We start from the raw sequence: 19,640 nt of genomic DNA, 5'->3' as shown, positions 1-19,640 counted from the left end.
TCTATATGTGTGTGTGTATGTGTATGTGTGTGTGTGTGTGTGTGTGAGCATTTACAGGCAATGAGATGGTAACAGAGCAGTGGATACTAACGGCATCCGTTACATTGAAAATGTCAGTTGAAGTGCGGGAGCTTCAACTTTCCACTTTGCAGCCCACTTATTTATGAGTCCTTGTGTGTGCGAGTGTGAAAAGCGAGACAGTGTAAATGTTTGAGTCTGTCTAAAGTTTGTTTAGGTCGTCCAGGCGCCTCCAAGGTCCTATCATCAGTGAAGCGTGGTGTATTGAACCGCCACCACTCCCCACTGTGTCCTCTGTGTGTTTGGTTATGCTTGGGTTGCAGTCCTATTGGAGATGATTTAACGCTTTAAAATTGATCTGCAAGCAACACGTTCTTAAAAAAAACCCAAAAAAGGGCATCTTCTGTTTTCTTTTTCATCTCTTCACTTCTCACTGACTCGCTTTAAAAAAAGACAAAACGTCTTACCATTTCCCTTTATTTGTCTGTTTTTTGCCTGTTTTTTTGTTTTTGTTTTGTTTTGTTTTCTCTCTCTCGCCCCGCAGCAAGCTGGATGCCTTCATCTATGACGCTGCAGTGCTGAACTACATGGCCGGTAGAGATGAGGGATGTAAGCTGGTGACCATTGGTAGCGGGTAACTATCGCTATAATTCAGTTATTTGTAGAGTAATCCTTCAATGAGTAATCATTGAAAAAATTATTACTCATTAAAAGCATGTTACTTACTGAACTGAAGCCTCATATTAGCTTAAGCTAAACATTAGCGGTAGTGGCTGACTCTATCCGCTGTCTCTTAATTTAGAAAACTTTCTTTGTAGCTTAATAGAGTGGTTTCACAATTAAACATGTACACAAATAATTGGCAAAATTGTCTTTAGAGGGGAGTGCAAAATTTTGTTGATCTTGTTGGAAAGTATGACCTCACTTTCCATGTTATGCCACGTGATAATGATCCCAAAGACACTACCGATGCAGTAAAGCAGACGGGGAGGAGAAAACAGTGGAACATAATGTGGGATCATGCTGACAGAGAACAGAAGAAAAGGAAGTCAACATCCAAAGAGGAACTTTGACCTTCAAGAAGCCTGAAGAACTATTCCTGAAGACTACTTAAAGAAATAGCAAGAAAGTTGCCTAAGAGAGGTCAGGCTGTGTTGAAGAATAAAGGTGGTCGTACCAAATGTTGACTTTGAAGATTATTAGAATTGTACAAACTCTTTTTTGCCCTGTTTCAATAATTGCTTCACCCATTTCCCATTTTACTAGCAAAATGAGGAGGTTGCATGTTATTGAAGACATTTGTAATTAGAGTTACGCTATACGCTATATTTGTGTATGTGTGCATGTGTATTTCAGGTACATCTTTGCTACCACCGGGTATGGGATTGCTCTACAAAAAGGTTCCTACTGGAAACGACAGGTGGACCTGGCTATCCTAGCAATTATCGGCGATGGTGAGAAACACATACACAGCACTCTCATACAAATTCAAAGTGCATGACACTACCCACAAAGGCAAAAGGTTACACTACCAGTCCTGTAATTCAGCCACCACACACTCACATGCAAACATCTCTGCTGCCTTGTCTGTGCCTGACAACACAAAGGGAAGGCAGTGAAGTATAAATAGTCCTTTGATGTTATTCTGGAGACAAAGGCTGCTCTAAACAGAGGGCAGAGTGTGTAAGTTATTCTAATGTATTCCTCTCTGCAGCACCAGATGTGTGTGTATGTGTGTATGTACTCTATCTGAATTACCAGATTCCTTTATTACAGTTGCCTCAAAAGTTTTTACTTAAACAAATTTCTATACTGCAAAACAGCGCGAACGCGAGACAGCCAGAGCTCTTAGTGACAAGATTCATTTACATTTTACATCGAAAGCGTTTTGCTGATGCGAGCGTTCACAGCCACTCACAGTAAGTGCACTGAAGTTGATTAAATGAACATTGGTGTCACAATAATCCCCTCTAACTGAGTCTTATCAGGGCTTCTGAGCATGCAGGCCACACTCCATCATGTTTCTATAGCTGGATAATTTTGATAGAAATCAGGCTCTGTGTTTTTGTTTTGCCTTATCTTCTCCTGATAATTAATACTTCTTTGCAGTCCAATCTCTTCATACTTCTTTGCACCATGTTAATAGCTTCTGGTTTAAACTAGTTGTTGTGCACCCCCACCCACCCACAAACACACACACACAAAGAGAAAGACAAATGCCAAAAAGATAAAGATAAAGGTGAAAAGAGCAAGTGAGAGGGATAAAAGGAAATGGCACAAGACAAAGACCTAAAAAGAAAGTTTGTGTAACAAGAGGAAGGAGAAATGAATGAAATAGTGATGACAGCGTCAGAAAAGAGGCAGCGTGCACGGAGGTCAGAGAGAGGTAAAAAAAAGAAAAGAGGATGAGGCACAGGGCATGGGACAAGAGCAAGACAAGGAAAGCAAGTGTGTCTGGTAGAGATGGGAAGTGACAGAAGGGCAGGTACTTGATAGATGACAGTGACTTGTTGTCTCGGCAGATGCTACATGATCAGATAGACAGAATGTGGGCGGAAAGCATATGGCATTTCATGGGCAAGGAAGAGACAAAGAGAAGATTAATCTGGAGAAAAGTAGAGAGGGAAGGGAGGTGAAGAAGGAAAAGAGACAAAAAAGGAGGTGGTCTGGAAACCAGTGCCACACTTCGTGTAGTGGTTTTTAAAAACAACAACAAATGTTCACAAAAAATACATATAATTAGAAAACTGTAACGTCCTGTTGTCTTAGCAGGACCTGTTTGGCAGTGGTATGCAAGTTCTCCACACTTGTGCTCTTACCATTTTTTCCCCATTCTACATAAAGCACAGTGCTGAACATATGCATTTTTCATTGCATTTCATATCATCAAGTTACATTCAGGAATGGTTTAATCTTAATTTATGAGGTAGGCTTATTGTAAAACATAGATACAAATTTTGAAAGAATCTGCTGAACTGGACTGACACATAAAGTCTGAGCTGCTCCATGCTCCATGTTTTTTAAACCCAACTTGTAGGGACTTGTGTTCCTGTGTTCCAACCGACTGAACACCAGACTATAGCTTGAGCCATGTGACTACTGAAACGAGAACAAAATCTGAATTTCAGCAATAGTTTCCCCTCTGGAGAAAGAGCAGCAGCCTTTCCCTTGAATGGATTAAACAAAAAGAGGAGACAAAGTCACCTGTTGATACCCAAAGATGTCATTCACCTTAATTTGCTTTTGAAGCCAGTTCTCGGCATGCCATAATTTCATTTAAAAGGTAGCATGGCTACGTCTAGTCATGTATTTGCAAGTCTGACATGAGATAAATGTTCTTCAGTTGTACCAACAGGCTAATGATGTCTTATTGAGTCTGCACCCCAAAGACATCTAGCTGAACACCACCATGATATTTGTCTTTCCCACTAGCAGCCTTAGTTATCCGGCCCTGAATGACACCGATTGGATTAGCCACGCGCCAAATGTCACAGAGGAAGCCGGAAAAAGAGGGGGAACAGAGGGAAAGGAACATAGAGTAAGAAATGAGGAAAGATAAGGTCTTTAGTCCTTTGTACCTTTTTTTATCCACATTTAAAAAACATATCCTTGCCCTGTTGGCCAACATAGAGGAGACGGTAAGCCTAGTGACAAGTGACAGAATATAAAGGTGCTACCAGCCATTGAATTTATAGATTGCCTTTCTAGGGTAGAAATGCAGTATCTACATTCTTTATGCTCAATTAGAGTTCATTCAGGACCACTAGTCAAAAGAAAATGATTATTTTTAACTGCAAGAATTTATATTTGGCTGTACTCTGTGACTCTGTTGTAGGAAAATTAGGAGGGAGGGCTACAGTGAGGTCCCAGCGCAGAACACCAAGTATGACATTGATTATGTGCAACACAGAATAGGAAAGTGCAGTTGTTGAAGTAGTGGGTTGCAAAGCGGTTTGCAGAGCATGGCAATACTGCACGCCATACAATCCTCAGTTTCTGTCTGTATCAAGGATCTCACCGTTGGCCTAAAATAAATTTGCAGCAGCTTTTAAGTTAACAGTAAATTTCTGACTTGTCTAAACATGGAAATCATGTATGCCATTATGTTTTTGAGCTATTTGGTAAAGGATTTGTTGTTTTCCTTTCAGGTGAAATGGAGGAGCTAGAAGCCCAGTGGCTCACAGGAATTTGCCACAATGAGAAGAATGAGGTGATGTCCAGTCAGCTGGATATTGACAACATGGCAGGGGTCTTCTACATGCTGGCCACAGCCATGGGGCTTTCCCTCATTACCTTTGTCTCTGAGCATCTCTTCTACTGGAGGCTTAGATACTGCTTCACTGGGGTCTGCTCCGGCAAGCCGGGTCTTCTTTTCAGCATCAGTCGGGTAAGCACCCATTTTTGTAAGTAGCTAGGTTGCATAAAAATGAAATTCTCTATGAATCGTTGAGGAGCTTTTTGCATTTCCACTGCAGGAGTCAGCTGGAAAGTAAATTTTTGGTTAAATCATTTTATCCCCCAAAAAGTCGCTCTACTGAAGCGATGATTTTGACTCTGATATATTACTGCTGCTGATTCACTAACCCTAATTGCAAAACAACCATCCGCTTTCAGCCGAAGCACAACTTGAATGAACTTCATGATCACTACTGTTACTGTGTCGTCCATCTCTCACTTTACATACTTCTGCATTACAGCCATCTACTAGCATGGTGGTTTGTTCTATAGCTGCACACCATAGGGTTAAAAACAGCTTTTGCTGTTTCATGTGATCTTTAGTTTAAGCTGCTTGAAAAACAAACAGACAAAAGAGGTGCTTTCGGTGAAAAAGTAGCAGCTTAGAGGGTTAACAGCGGATGTGTCCAAGGCGGTGAGCTGCAGTGAAGACTGCAGCTATACTCGTGGGCTAATAATGTATTATTGGGGTCAGACAGCTCTCTCTTAGTTCTATTTTCTGTCAGCGGAATAAAAGAAAAGAGCAAACATGCACACATACGGGCAGGGAAAGAAAGCTGCTGATAAGCTAAGAAACTGAGTTAAGCAAGGAAAAGGAGGGACAGCAATACAAAGGAGGATGAGAGGCAGGAGCGCGGGGGGAGGGATCACGAGGCGGACCTGAATATCGACAAGATAGATCCTAATAGATCCTAATTGCAACATGTTTTTTGGGGGGTAAAATGATGGCAGCTCATGCCAAATCAATTTATTTTCTCTCATTTTGTTAAAAGGTCAGCATTGTCCCTTATTGTGTATATGAACATACAATGGAGACGTGTATCTCTAAAAGCAGCACGTTTCTTTGCTCTCATTTTAAAGCTGTGTATGTGAAAGTTAAGAGTGATGTTCATGCACTTGTTACTTCAAAGCCATTCTTAATAGTAATTTAAAACAAAATACAACCTTAATTGCCCGTTTTGTCACGATAAGCTTTGCAAAGTGTGTATTGAACCAAAAGGTTGTTTGATTTCGGGACATAAATGAATGAAATGAGAATGAATTTGTGAACTAGTAAGTTGTCACAGTAGTGAAAGGGTTTTTTGTTCTTTTATAAACAGCTCTTTGGCTGTTTTAGACATTTAACTGTCAGCTGTTGTTTACTCAGTACTTGCTCATTCAATAGTTTGTCTTAAGGTTCAAAAGTTAAACTGATGGTAGTTTTTGTTGTTTACTGCTTTGCTTACATGAGGCTTATGTCACATTGTGAATACTTCTAAGAGAGATTTTGGAGATATTAGACATCTAACCTCATTAATGAATTTTCGACATCTTACTGATTTGGACTGCTGAGAGTTAAAGAATTTGTGAATGTGTGTGTCCCCTTATTGTTGACAGATGCTATTAGAGAATTTTTAATGTAATATTTAATGTTTTGGTTCTAATTTTTTATTTTGTTTTATACAAATATGTACAAATGTGTTTTATAATGAAAGAAAGATAAACTGAATATGCTTTCAAACTGTACTTGCATTACAATTACATGGTTACAGTGGGTGACTAATTTTGCATTGGATTCTGTGCATCTCATTCCCGCCCTTTTCATTTCTCCTTCCTTTTTCACCTCTCCCTTCCTTCTTCTTCATCCATGTATGTCTATGCAGGGAATCTGGAGTTGCATCCATGGAGTTCACATTGACATGAAGAAAAAGACAGACCTGGACTTTAGCCCCCAGGACAAAATGCTGAAGCTCATTAAGTCGGCCAAACAGATGACCAACATGTCTAACCTGGGTGGCTCCCGCATGAACTCGCCCAAGAGAGAGTTCATGCACTCAGCTGGTCCTATGATCATGGACATGATGGCAGAGAAGGGGAACTTCATCTATGCTGACAACCGAAGCTATGCCCCCAAAGATATGATCTACGGGGATGCTGGCGACCTGCAGTCCTATCTCGCTAACCGCCACAAAGATCATCTTAACAACTATATCTTCCAGGGAGGTCAGCATCCTTTGACCCTGAATGACGCCAATCCCAACACAGTGGAGGTAGCAGTAAGTGCTGACGCAGTCCAGACTAACGCAAAACCGCAACGCGCACTGTGGAAGAAGTCGGTGGACACTGTTCGCTCAGTACCACCCGGGCCCTCGCCGATGCCTGACATGCTGATGCCAGACCCACGAATGTCAATGAAGACGCAGCGGTACCTCCCTGAAGATGCAGCCCATTCTGACATTTCAGACTGTTCTAGTAGAGCAGCCTCCTACAAAGACCCAGAAAACAACAAGCACCTGAAGCCCAAGGACAACTTAAAAAAAAGATCGGTGACGCCAAAATACCCAAGGGATTGCAGTGAGGTGGAGCTGTCCTACTTAAAGACTAAGCAGGTCAGCGGCGGAACCAACCAAACTGGGAGAGGAGGAGGAGGAGAGAAAATCTACACTATCGACTCAGACCGGGAGCTGAGCCTCCACTCAGACCCCATTCACTACCGTGAGAGCCGCGGTCTTGCTGCGGACGATTTGGAATACCCCGAAATCTACTCCGACCACAGCGACAACTATAGGAAGTGTGAGCAGCCCATTATTCATCTGAACTCCTCGCCTTTGCATCATACAGACTCAGATCTTCTACCAGATCCAACCTACTCAAAACACTACAACCTAAAAGAGAAAAACCTGTCCCCGCATGAATCCATTGATCGCTACAAACAGACACACTGCCGTTCCTGCTTATCCAAAGTGACTGCTAGCTACCCACCTGCAGGACCGTACTCCTCTACTGGTTCTGCCTCAGCTTCGGGCACACGTTCACCTTATAATCGGTGTGAAGCGTGCCTCCACACGGCCAACCTGTATGACATTAGTGAGGACCAGCTCCTTGCAGACCCTTTGGTCAGCCCTACCATGCATCACCAACAGCAGCAGCAACCGGATGAAATGTTTGGTCTGTACTGGCCACAGACAGATGGGCCGCATGTCCAAAAAAGAAATCGCTTGAGGCTGAGTCGTCAGCACTCCTTTGACAACATCATGCTTGAAAAGCCCAAAGATGTAGATCTGGGCCGACCGGCACGCAGTGTCAGCCTCAAGGAGAAGGATCGCTTCTTGGACTCCACGTCTGACTCGCACTATGCGAACCTCTTTGGTATGCGTCCCTACTCTGGCAGACTCTTTGGCACTGGGTCCAAGTCCATGCTGTTTAACCACAACCTAGAGGAGAGCAAGAGGAGCAAGTCCCTGTACCCGGCCCATGGCTCGGAAAACCCTTTTCTCAGTCATTCGCTGAGGGATGACACCAGCAGCAGACTGGTCCATGGGCGTAGCTCCTCTGATATTTACCAACAGCTTTCAGTGGCTCCCATCAATACACGCAACGATGCGAACAATCTCCGCTCTTCTGTTAAATCCACCACTTCATTTTGCTCACGGGATGGGCGGATAGCTAATGACATGTACAATAAAGAGCATGCGATGCCTTACTCAGCCAATAAGACTAGTGCATACCCAGCCCCACGTGGCGTCCTAAACTCAGCCCAGTTCAGCAATAGACGGGTGTATAAAAAAATTCCCAGTCTGGAGTCAGATGTTTAGTTGATATAAGAAATAATATGTTCTCTCCTTCTTACTCCTCTCTGGGTTTGTATTATAATTTATCAACTATGTTATCCAATAAGGGATGCCATAGCCACACTACGATTTCTTCTCTTCAACATTGTAATCCAAACGAACTTGTGCCCACTTGGGTATGACGGTATTACTACTACTCTCTTGATATCACCATTTCTATCCATTCTCTCCCATGTACCAGTGAGACAGCTATAGGGCCAGCACTCTGCCATAAGGTATCCTTGTGTAAAGAGGAGGGTAATCATTAATCCCTAGGTTTTTAGGAGTAGAAAACGACATAGCCCCATAAGTGGAACCAATATGGTACCGTATACGTTAGAGTAACACAGGGCTCCCTGCAATAGCTTTCAGAAAGGAATCAGTTGATTTGGCATTCAAATTTGCGAGGAGGATGAGAGGAATTATATGACAGTGGAATTAAAGGAAGCGAGAGGAAGCTCTTTAGCCACTGTCCACCTTCCTTCTTGCCGTGTTCCTTTCCACCTTCACTGTCAACCTTAGAGCTCACCAGCTGAAGAGAAAAGGCTTGACAGAAAGACCAGATGGGCAGGCCAGACATGGAGGCATCCCAGGAGGGCAGGGGCGTCACAGAGAGCTAGTCCAACGGTCTGCTGCTTGTTATGCTGACAAATATGGGCACTAAGACACCTGGCAGTGGAAGAGGAGAGAGAGAGTGAGGAAGGAAGTGATTGGCTAAGTGGCACATAGTGGAGCATCAAATAGTTTGTGGCTGTTTGATAGCGTGTTCTTGTTCAGAATACGACTTTGTATGTTCAGCCCACGCTGAGGGACGCGACAGTGATGAGAAGCTGAGAGCAATGCAGGTGCTTTTAATGAATATTGTTTACAGACTGACAGATAAAAGGCATGCTGACAAAATGACTGATAGAAAAGGACAGACGAGCAGGGAAACCTAAGGCACTTGATGGGCATTTCATTTGTGGCTCTGCACAAAAAAACAAACAATAATTGCGAAGTATTGCTTTTATTCTCTTGAACTATAAGATTTCTTAGGGATTCTGGCATCCGGATCCCCCTATGTAGGATTTTAGTGTTTGCTTATTTGGTAGCACAATAGCCATTAGTTTAAACCTCCCACATTTGCTTTTGAAAAAAAAAAAAAACCTAAAAGAAAAAACAACAAAGCTTACTGAAAAATACCTTCATGAGTAGCAGATTATTTTGCATGTGTTGATTTCATTCTGTGTCGGAGAAGAGAAAATACACATATACACTCTCAGACATATTTTACATTTTTCTGAAAGTAGCTGCGTCTTGCCGGATGCGGTGGATGGCTGTGTGCACCATCACGTGGTGATCCTCGACCCTCTTACTTAGTAAATCTGTCATGATTGAGGTAAAGGTGGAAGGGAAGAGAGCAAAGAGGAGATAAACAAAATAAAAAAGGTTAAGCGCAGCTGTTTCCACCACCATCACCTTGTTTTTGGTGGGCAATAATGTGTTAGGTTTTTTTTATTAATTATTATTTTATTATCCACGCCACTGAGAAACAGGGTATTAGCTATGAAAAACACCAATGATTCCTTCCTTCTTTCATCTTTCCTTCTTCCCTTTCTCCATCAATATGACATCGCTGGAGTGTTTGATGTCTATAGAGCTAATCTGAATCATTTTCTGTACTAAAAATTGAACTTTGGTTGGTTCGTCCAGCCTCTACAGTTTAGCTTGGGATCACGATCAGAATTTTCGATGATTTAACTTTGTGTGGAACTGTTGATTTACAACAAACCAGGGCTTTTGAGGATGTGAAGACTGGGACGGATCCCTTGTTTACCTTCGAAGCGTTGTTTGGGAGGGATGCGGGATGGGATGGGTGTTATGTGGTCATCAATTACGTATCCATCCATTGGCATGGAAAAAGTCGTGTGTGCGCGCATGGCAGAACTTGGGTAAGCTTGAAGTTTTTAACCAGAACATTTGATTCCTAATCTGATTGTGTATTTTTTTTTCGTTTATTCCTTTTTTTTTCTTTGACAACACTAAACTGAAAAAGACTTGCACACGCATAGATTTTTTTTTCCTTGGTAGCATCATGCTTTATAAAATGTACTGTCTAAAGAAAAAAGTCATGTAACGACCTTAACTGACTGATTTGCTTGATTGATTAGATTTACAAAAGCCAAAATTGCTTCAAATAATATACCTCAGGATGATTCTGTACGTTTTAGGGCGACGTTAATAACAGTAGCAAGAGCTGTAGGATGTGCCGCAGAATTTCTTTTTGTTTCGTTTTTTTTGTAGGAAAAAAAAAAGAAGGGGGAAAAAAGACGAAGAAGAAGCGGCCATAAGGCAGAATCAAACTTTTCTCTTTTTGATGTTTACCAGTCCAAGGTCTTCCAGTTCAGCTCTCTGCCTGAGCTCATGCAACCCAAGCAAAGATAGAAGAGGAAACGAAGGAGGGAGTGAAGGGACAGCGGTAGGGGTCGGGTGAGAGGGGGGCTTAGATTGTTTTCCCAGTGTGTGGATGTGCTGTATGCAGCTCCACTTCACACTAAGCTGAGCACCCTTCACAGAACGAAGGATGTTTCTTAAACATCCAAAATCTGAAACGCCACCCTTATAGTTCCTCCTCTCCATGACTTTGAATGGCAGTTGACTGCATTAGCCACTGTGTTTCGATTGAAGCTCCATTTTTAACCACTGTCATATCGCCCTTTTTGTACTCTTGGAATACCGCAGTGAATCTCCCCCTAGCTTCCCAATCAGCTTACCCAGTGTTGACTGAAGAGCAAGATTTGTCCTTTTCTCTCTCTCTTTTTTTTTTTTTTTTGCATCTTATCTACATATTTATTACTATCATATTTATCTCCACATGCTGCTTGTGTGAGCTGACAAGTGAACAATATGCACATGTAAAAAAAAAAAGAAAAATATCAAATGGCACCCTTGCGTTTTATGAACTCATCGCAATTTGTTCGTTTGTTCTACTTTTACAGAACTGTCATGTAAACTGATGATGTTTTCTGTTCAAACATACACAAAGAAACACACACGCACACACACACTCTCAGACACACCCTTGTGATGACAACCCTGCTATTTTTTAATGGCAAAAATGTATTTTAATTACATTTAATGATAACTAATGAGGTGATGGCATGCAACCCCAGATGTAACAACTTTAATGTTTTGTTTCTTTTCTTCGTTTGATATTTTTGTTATGATGTTATGATCACTAATGCGTTGTAACCAGGTGTGATGAGTATATACATATTTGAGAGGAAAAAAAATATATCTGTGTTTAACACAATGAAGATGCTGCTGCTGTTTCGGGGGGGAGGTTAAAGACCTGACCCCAGTGCAACTTTCTCATTGGCTGGCTGGTCATTATCAGGCCATGTTTTTGGCTAGTAGAGTGGTTGGTCACGGGTCAGGGCTGGGCTTATTTTGGTGGGACATCTGTGCTCTTCCTCCAATGGCAGGTGAGAATTACTGTATCACCAGCTCTGCTTCTCTCTTCCCTCTCCTTCATGTGTAGTCAGGACTTCAACTGTAATGAAGATAGAAGAAGAAGAAGAAAAAAAAAGCAACCCTCAACTTTGAGTCTGCTATCCCTCCAAAGATACAAGACCTCTTTCTTTATGGTTTGCTGTAAGAATATAGCTTTTCTTTCTTTTCTTTCATTTTTTTTTAAAGAAAAAAAAACATACTTCCTCAAAGACTTTTAGGGAACTATTTTGAATATATTTAGAAATGACACCTGTATACATCGCTTGTAAATTCATACTGAAATACATCATCATGGAGAATTATAAATGATAAAGAGTAAAAACAATATTTTTTGTGTGAATTTCACAAGAGCTCTTCTGTACAGTGGCACTGTTTATCTCTCTCTTTCTTTCTTTCTCTCTCTCTCTCTCTCTGTAGAGCGACTAGAATAAAATTTCACCATTCACAAGGTTTGTTGTCCTGTCAAAATTCCCGGTAAGCACAACAGGCTTTGCGTCTTCCTCACCTTATATGGAAGTTGAAGATAACAGCTGATTCTACACTAAAGCCATTCCTTTCACAGCTAATGGTATTACCCCTACTTCTGTTAGATAAACAAAGGCAGTGCATGCTGGGTTACAAATATATGATTATTTTTATTTTTTATCAAGAATGTCAGGAATAAGGGTTGCTGCCTACAATGTCCATCATTAATTACTTCCTCTGTGCACCTGCCACCTGTTTTTACATCTTTAGAAAGTCTCGTATTCATTTTGTAATTCTTGATTTACGATTTTTAGCAGTAGTTTCACTTATCGGTTAATAAAGAATAGCAATTTGCGCTAATACTAAAATGCCTAAAATTTGAGTATACAAATGACAGCATGCTAATTTCTATGTAATCTCTGTAAGATGGTGTTTACAAACAACTGTGCAAATATGAGATAAGAGTTTAGTACAGTCTATGACCAGTCATGGTTAAGCAGACATTCATTGCATCCATATAAACATATAAACTGTTCTTAGGGTGAGTAAAACCATTGTATTTTCCAAAATCCAGTGTCAGAAGCACTGGCTACTGTCTGACAACAGCATAGTTTTATAATATCTGCATTCATTATCAATGACTAGTGGACAGAAGAGGAGGTTTTTGCCCAGATATCAATCCAAATGTTATGTGCGTAAAAAATATTCTTTGGACTCCCCAAAACCAAGCTTTTCAGATTTTTATGGGAATAAATAGATCTGACCAATTAGATGTATGTTGGCAACATATGAGCTCATAGCTGAGAAGCTGCACGGGTATTAAATACACAATGATATGAAAATAATAATACTATTTACCTCAGACACGTAGCTAGATGCTGCTTCGGGTCAATCTGAAAGGATTTCTCTGCCTCCTCAGATGATTTCGCAGCTCTGCCAATAAAAGCTCAAACTGCCTCACTGACATCCTGAAATATGCACGAAAGCAGACGTGATACAGCTTCAGCTCCTGGATCAAACCTGCTGCCTTCTTTGGATGAACTCAAAATCTCAGTTTCTTCCTTTTCTTGTTTAGAAAGATCAGGATAAGCTCATCAATGCTCGATGTTAACTTGATTTTTGTTAGGATGAGATTGATATGCTATGCTAAAAGTTTGCATCCAAAAAATTTGGAATTTCGTGTGTTTTTTGTAAATGCCTTAAAACTGTAACCACAAAGTCACTGAAAGTCTGCAGACTCACCCAGATTCATTTCAATAAAATAGTTATACTAGTTATTTGTTTTCCATAAAAAGATGATCTTATCTGAATTGCTGCTTTACTAGTTAAACCAGACTAACAGTCTTTAAACATTTCTATTATTTTGTCTATTGTGTAAATTTAATGACCAGGCAATTGTTAGTAACGGTAACGGCGTTGTAACGATATAAATAGTAATTAGTTAGATTACTCGTTACTGAAAAAAGTAACGCCGTTAGTAACACTGTTACTTGTAACGCCGTTATTCCCATCACTGACATGCAGATGATAAATAATACACAAAACTACACAGATCATATCATATATGTCCAGAACACAATCATTGCTCACATCTTAATAAATCCTTGTGTATTCACAAATTGCATTTTATTTCACCGTGACTAGTTTAAAGCCTTAAAGACTGAAATAGGTTTCAAATTTGATTAGTTTAATGTGCACATCTTCCATTGTGTATCTAATAGTTTTTCTTTAATCAACATATAGCTATTACAGCTTAATTTAAACATTTGTAATGTTAAAGAGCTTTGGCTTTGAGTCATAGGAAATTATCTACTGGTTGCAAAATAAACATTTCATCATCTGTTAATAGGCACTGCACCTGTCACAGGCTTTCACCACAATTTATACAGTTGTAACATTTTCATTTCAGATGTCCTTGCCTGATTTCGACTGCTAGCAACATGCATCACATACAAATTGCATAATGCTTTTAGATATCCCAAAGAGCTTCAGCAGATACTGTAGCCCTAAAATAAAAAATATAAAGTAAATAACATCAGTTTATTTTGAAGCAAATCTACAAAGTTGGAAACTCAAAGCAAGATAATTCAGTTGTGTTCTTACCACTAGGGAAATTCATGCTGAAAACCATCCCTTTACAGCGTACAGCATTTTTGTTGAACTGGAGTGTGTGTGTGTCTAATACACTTATACTTAGAGTATAACCCTTTAACAGCTCACTTTGTATTAAGTTTTAAAATGACTACATTAAAAAGAGCAGACATACAAAGACTTACAAATAAATTCAACAAAAGTAAGTACATTTTATTTGTATAGGAGATTTAGAACCAAAGTGCTCAAGAGTAAAGATAAATAAAGAAATAAAAGGATTCCTAAAAGTTCCTAAATAGGCTTCAACTGCTGGATGGACTTCTTATGAAGCAGATCTTAATAATCTGAGGGAGTGTATGGACACAGCATGTCTACCACAATTTCCGGCTGTCATTGGAACTGGTGCCACTAGAATCTCTATTGCATGGTGAGTCACAAGATCATAAAAATGATCTCAGTCATTCAGTATACAGGGTACTACAGTCCAGATCAGATGCTCTAAAAGCATGCATAGCCCTTTCAAAATTGGATGATTTTCAAATTTGTGTCAAAGATGATCCCAAAGTTGTTTTTTTAAAGACAGCCGCTCAAATATTCAATTACACAAGTCTGATATTGACCCGAGAGGAAATCTAACATTGCGCCTGCTCTGAGGCATTTTTCAGAATGAGTGACAGAGTGTGTTATATTAAGTGATTAGTGAAGACCTAGAACTCACGTTTCTCTTTGCAGTCCTCATCTGACCTCGTCCACACGTTCTCTCTTGTAAGACTAAAAAGTAGAGCTCAGTCTTTGGCATTTTCACTGAGGTTTTAGTGCAGCGACGTTGCCTGCCTGTCACAAGCATGGACACTTCACTAGATTTGGTTCAACAGGCTGGTTTGAAGACGAGGAACATGTGAGAGGCAGCCTCAAAGACAGCCAGAAGCACAGAGGAGGGGCAGTAATTGAAATGGGGGTGTCATTCATCAGATCGCACAGAGGCAGCCACAGTGTGGTCCAAACAGAGTGCTGCAGAGGATGTCTGAGAGGGAGTATATGTGTGTGTGTGAGTGGTTGTGTCAGCCGGCACAACAAAAAGACCGTGGCGCATCATTCTTCTTTGGCGGAAGGGCAGATGAATGAAAGAGAAGAGAGAGAAAAGTGCACTCGTTTATTTTGTCATTTTCTATTCTCCCCCTTGGTGCTCAGAAAATCACCCCCCGTTTGATTCAGGGAGACAAACAACTGGCGTGACGTGGGACTCTCATCCTCACCATGTGTGTGTCCACTGTTTTTTTCAAAGCTCTTCTGTGCAATATACTGTACATCCAGTAGGAATCTGTATTATTACCTCTACAAATATATACATACTCTCCCATTTAAGTTCCCTCACGGCAACAAAAGGGTGAAATAGCTCAGAGGTAAAAGGGATCAGAGTACTATGGTTTAAGTAACTATACCTTCACATCACTCAGCCATTCACACAAAAGGATTCATGTTAAGGGCAGCCTTTGAAGAATGAATGATTCTTTAGATTTTTTTTAATGGCATATTACTTCAGCATGTAAGAAATGCATACTTTGAAAGATGCTAAATTTTGCAGTACTCAGAGGATAGTCAAATAGGTGCAGCATTTTACTGAAATATGTGCAAATGGAAAACAGACCACAACTCAAAAAGTCAATATTTGGTTCTCCAACACAGCCTGAGCTCTCTTATTCAAGCTGTCTTATGATTTCTTTAAATAGGCTTCAGGAATAGTTCTCCAGGCTTGATGAAGGATATTCAAATCTCTTCTTTAGATGTTGGCTGCACTTTGTTTGCCTCTCTGTCGAGATAATGTTACGATATGCCTTTCCTTTATGATGGACAGATTTTCAGTCCAGCTCTTGTATGATTTGGCATACCTCAGCCTTTTCGCAGTGTTTCTCTTCCTTAAGCATGGCTGCCTGACAGCCACCCTTCCACTGAGACCTGTGTCAGGTTTTTCCTGAATTTTCTCCTATTTCTTAAGGACATGACTTTTAGATTCATTTCATTTGCTGTAGATATTTTTAGGCCTTCTATCCATCTATTTATAATGATCTCTGCATACACGCGTATATACTATGTGGATAGTTAACAGCTACAAAAATGAAGTAGGTACCTCTAACAAGAAGCAAATCTATATGCAAGGAATGCAGTTTGTTTTTTTATGGTTCTCTTTTTCATTTTCCAGGAAAAATAAAATTGTTATCTCGCTAATGTTTACACTTTAACTGTCAGATGCGATCATTTATTGTTTTACTGTTGTATTACTTTTACATTTTACTAGCACTATATTTTACTCGATAATGTGCATGGTTCTCATAGCTTCAAAGATAGAAGGAAAGAAAGGCACATTCAATCTGGTACATACTGGAGTGTAACTGTGTTTCTCAGCTGGTAGCAACTGCTGTCTGGTTGAAATGGGGAAAAAATGGGGCAAAAGAATTCCAGTTAAGCATATAATAATGTTGTAACATACTTATTAAGCCAATGCTGCCCTCCTTTAGGTGCACCTGGTGTCTGTACAGTAAGATTAAGTTCTTTCATAGCTCAGTTTTAGGGTTATCTTAACCTTTTATGGCAAATATCATTGAAGTAAAACCCACAAGAATGATTTGGTACTGCATATTGTATCATCAGTTTTTTTTTAATGTGATTTTTCTCACATGCACTTTACTCCAGAAAAATGCTTTAGAACATATGTTTGGACAAAAAAATAAAAAAAAGAAATGCCCCAACAGGCTGTTTTCATGTGGGGATTTTCTCCAATTTCAATTATAATTTCTGGCATGTAAAGCTTCGCATACTTTTTAATAACTAACATGACAGCCCTGGGAAATATTTGCACATATCATAAAAATTTTATTGAAATGATTACACAAAAAAGCTCTTTTCTAAAGTGTCAGAGTATCACTAACTATAAAGCCATTTTAAAGGTACTGCCACAGTTTGAGGTACTGCTGTAGTACGTAGATGGTATAGGGTCATTGAGTAGGGTGGGTGGTTATGATGACCACTGATTGCTTGGACTTTGTCAGTCCGAATCTGATTAAGAGCAACACAGACAATTAGAAGCAAGTCTGATTATAAAGTGAATATCAGCATGTACTTAATGCGCGGCTTGGGTACTGCAACTGATGAAGAAATGCTTTTGTGTGAGCACATATGAGCTAATGTTTCATATTTGTAATGACCTCTGAAAATGTGCGTGTGTGTGTGTGTGTTGTGTAATATGTCTTCACGCTGCTCTCAGGCTTTAAATTTAGTAATAAAGTTAATTGGACCTTTGGTCTCCACTGCACATAACAGTTTGACTTGTACTTTTGTGTGATGTCGGCTGGTTTGTTAATGCTGAGACTTGTATTCATCTCAGGGGGAATCTTGATTGAGAAGGAAAGAAAAAGCTTAGTTTGTGATTTATCTTTATTGGGACGGCGAATGTTTATGTGCAAATTCAATCAATCAATTTGAAATCTTCATATCTTTCTAGCCAAGATGTTGGATTTATGAAGCACCAACATCTAAGAGTTTTGAACTTTTCTTAAATATTAGACTAACTTAGCTGATAATATGGATGATGGAGACATGGAGAAATATGATTTTTAGGGTGGGTAGTGGGTAGTAGAGGCTTATTCCTTAAAAAACATTTATCACTAAATGATGCCATTTTCTTTGTGTTGATTGCAAAGGCCACAATTCGCTGGATGTTTCTGGGTGAAATCAGTTGCAAAGTGTGTTGCACTACCTCAGCATAACTGCTATAATGGTTGCATTGTGTGCCTCCAGTAAGGTCATTACATGGCCCCTTTATGCTTACCATCAAGGTGCAGGTTGGTGCTGCAGTATTCTCCGGAAGAATAGGTGATGCCACTCAGACAAAACCTCCACATCAGCACTAGTATAGGACGAAAAGAAGTCAAAACCAAAATCACAGAAAGAAATTGTTTTGTCAAAGTTTTTTCAAAAAGTTGAATTTTTAAAACTGTTGCAACATTTGATTTTGTTCATCTCTGAGCTTTTGTACCAATATATCATTAAAAAAGTGATAAAAACCAACACAACACCACTTTATGTAACCTTAATTAGATGTTAACTTTGTGTCTAGAAAAAAAATGTTGTAAAGCAACGTCTCGTATATATATATATATATATATATATATATATGTGTATATATATATATATACACACACACACACACACACACACACACACACACATAATATACATAATTGAAACAGTTTAGCCTTATAAAAACCTGAAACCAAGAGATTTATTTTGTTTTATTTTGTGCAATTTTCTTTTTAAAGCTGGAAAAACACAGTGTATATTTATATCAAATATATATAAAAAAAATGGAACACATTGGTACAAATCCTTAATTTTCAAGATTGTAAGCTTACATAATTCTCTTAGTTACATAAGCCTGGAACAGTTTGCCTTGTGCTCAGACTTCAACTTTTTCATTTTTATTAAACTTACATCAACTAAAACCTAAAAGCTGAAATGTTGTTATATGGACCACAATTTTTTTCTCAAGTCAATAAATTTTTTATGGACTGCATGAGAAATACTCCCTAATATCATGGCTGGCAGGATGATATCAGCCCAAGGAAGCATGTAGTGGCTGACAGAAGAAAGCTTGTACTCCAGGATCCTTTGTTTTCACAAGCAGCCATGTGTCCCGCTTTATGTGTCCTTCAGCAGCACACAGAAGCAACGATACTTGCTCCAGTTTTCTTGTACAAGCCAAATGAATACATGTATTTGAACTTTTTTTTTTTGCACTTACACTGTTTGACAGACGAAATCTCTCACGCAGGCATAATAGATAAAGTGACATTCTGTGCAACATGAAAATAATGAAGATGAGTTTTTTCCTCTCTCTCTCTCTGATGAAAAGAACAGAGGGAGAAAACAGCCCATGGGCACAAGCAACAAAACATGCAAATACAGCCCAATGTAGGCTAGCATCTCTGTGTGTGTGAGTACTTTTAATGCAGATTTTGTGGGAGATGAACTGCAGCTGTGTCTTACGCTAAGTAAAAATGTCCTTATTTCTTTTAAGTCAGCTGTCTTTAGTGTTGATGCATGATTTTGCCCTCTTCCTTCTTTATATTCCTAATGTGACTTATCAGTGCTGTGCATCACCATGAAAGACTTCATAAATCAGAGGTCTGTAGTAGGCCTGCAGGTAATTAATTGCTGTGGTTTGTCAGCCAGGCTTGAGCTGAGTGGCCAGGGATGAGAGAGTAAAAACTTGCATTGGTTTTTGTTTTGTGTTTCTATTCTGTTGCTGTTTTTGTCTCTTTTATCTGGTATCTCTTTAACTAGTTTGTTCCTGAAAGCAATTAAAAAATCTTACATTCATAATTCATCTTTAAGGATTCTGGTCAAATATCACAAATAAAAAAAAGCAGGATGAGGTTCAAACTTGTCTGAAATCACAGTAATAAAGAGCACGCCGTTCTCATTACAATATAGTGCTTTAAGATGACAGAATTAACTTAGCCCTGTTTGGCC

General features: G+C 39.6%; 1 protein-coding gene across 2 annotated transcripts in view; it reads left to right on the top strand.

Annotated features, from left to right (window-relative positions):
* The window catches only part of grin2aa (glutamate receptor, ionotropic, N-methyl D-aspartate 2A, a), a 168,874-nt gene extending 156,992 nt beyond the window's left edge, over nucleotides 1–11,882 (top strand). For both annotated transcript variants that reach the window (XM_087839679.1, XM_006798054.3), the window contains exons 12-15: nucleotides 563–652; nucleotides 1,375–1,472; nucleotides 4,167–4,405; nucleotides 6,117–11,882. In XM_087839679.1, the coding sequence (XP_087695805.1) occupies nucleotides 563–652; nucleotides 1,375–1,472; nucleotides 4,167–4,405; nucleotides 6,117–8,048 (2,359 nt within the window). In that variant the 3' untranslated portion in view covers nucleotides 8,049–11,882. The remainder of the gene's footprint in view (nucleotides 1–562; nucleotides 653–1,374; nucleotides 1,473–4,166; nucleotides 4,406–6,116) is intronic.
* Nucleotides 11,883–19,640: the final 7,758 nt, after the last annotated feature.

The sequence above is a fragment of the Neolamprologus brichardi genome, chromosome 4 (assembly GCF_056152115.1).
Source record: "Neolamprologus brichardi isolate AB-2024 chromosome 4, ASM5615211v1, whole genome shotgun sequence".
NCBI lineage: Eukaryota > Metazoa > Chordata > Actinopteri > Cichliformes > Cichlidae > Neolamprologus > Neolamprologus brichardi.
The sequence above is the reverse complement of the archived record's forward strand: the minus strand, read 5'-3'. Positions and strand labels throughout refer to the sequence as shown.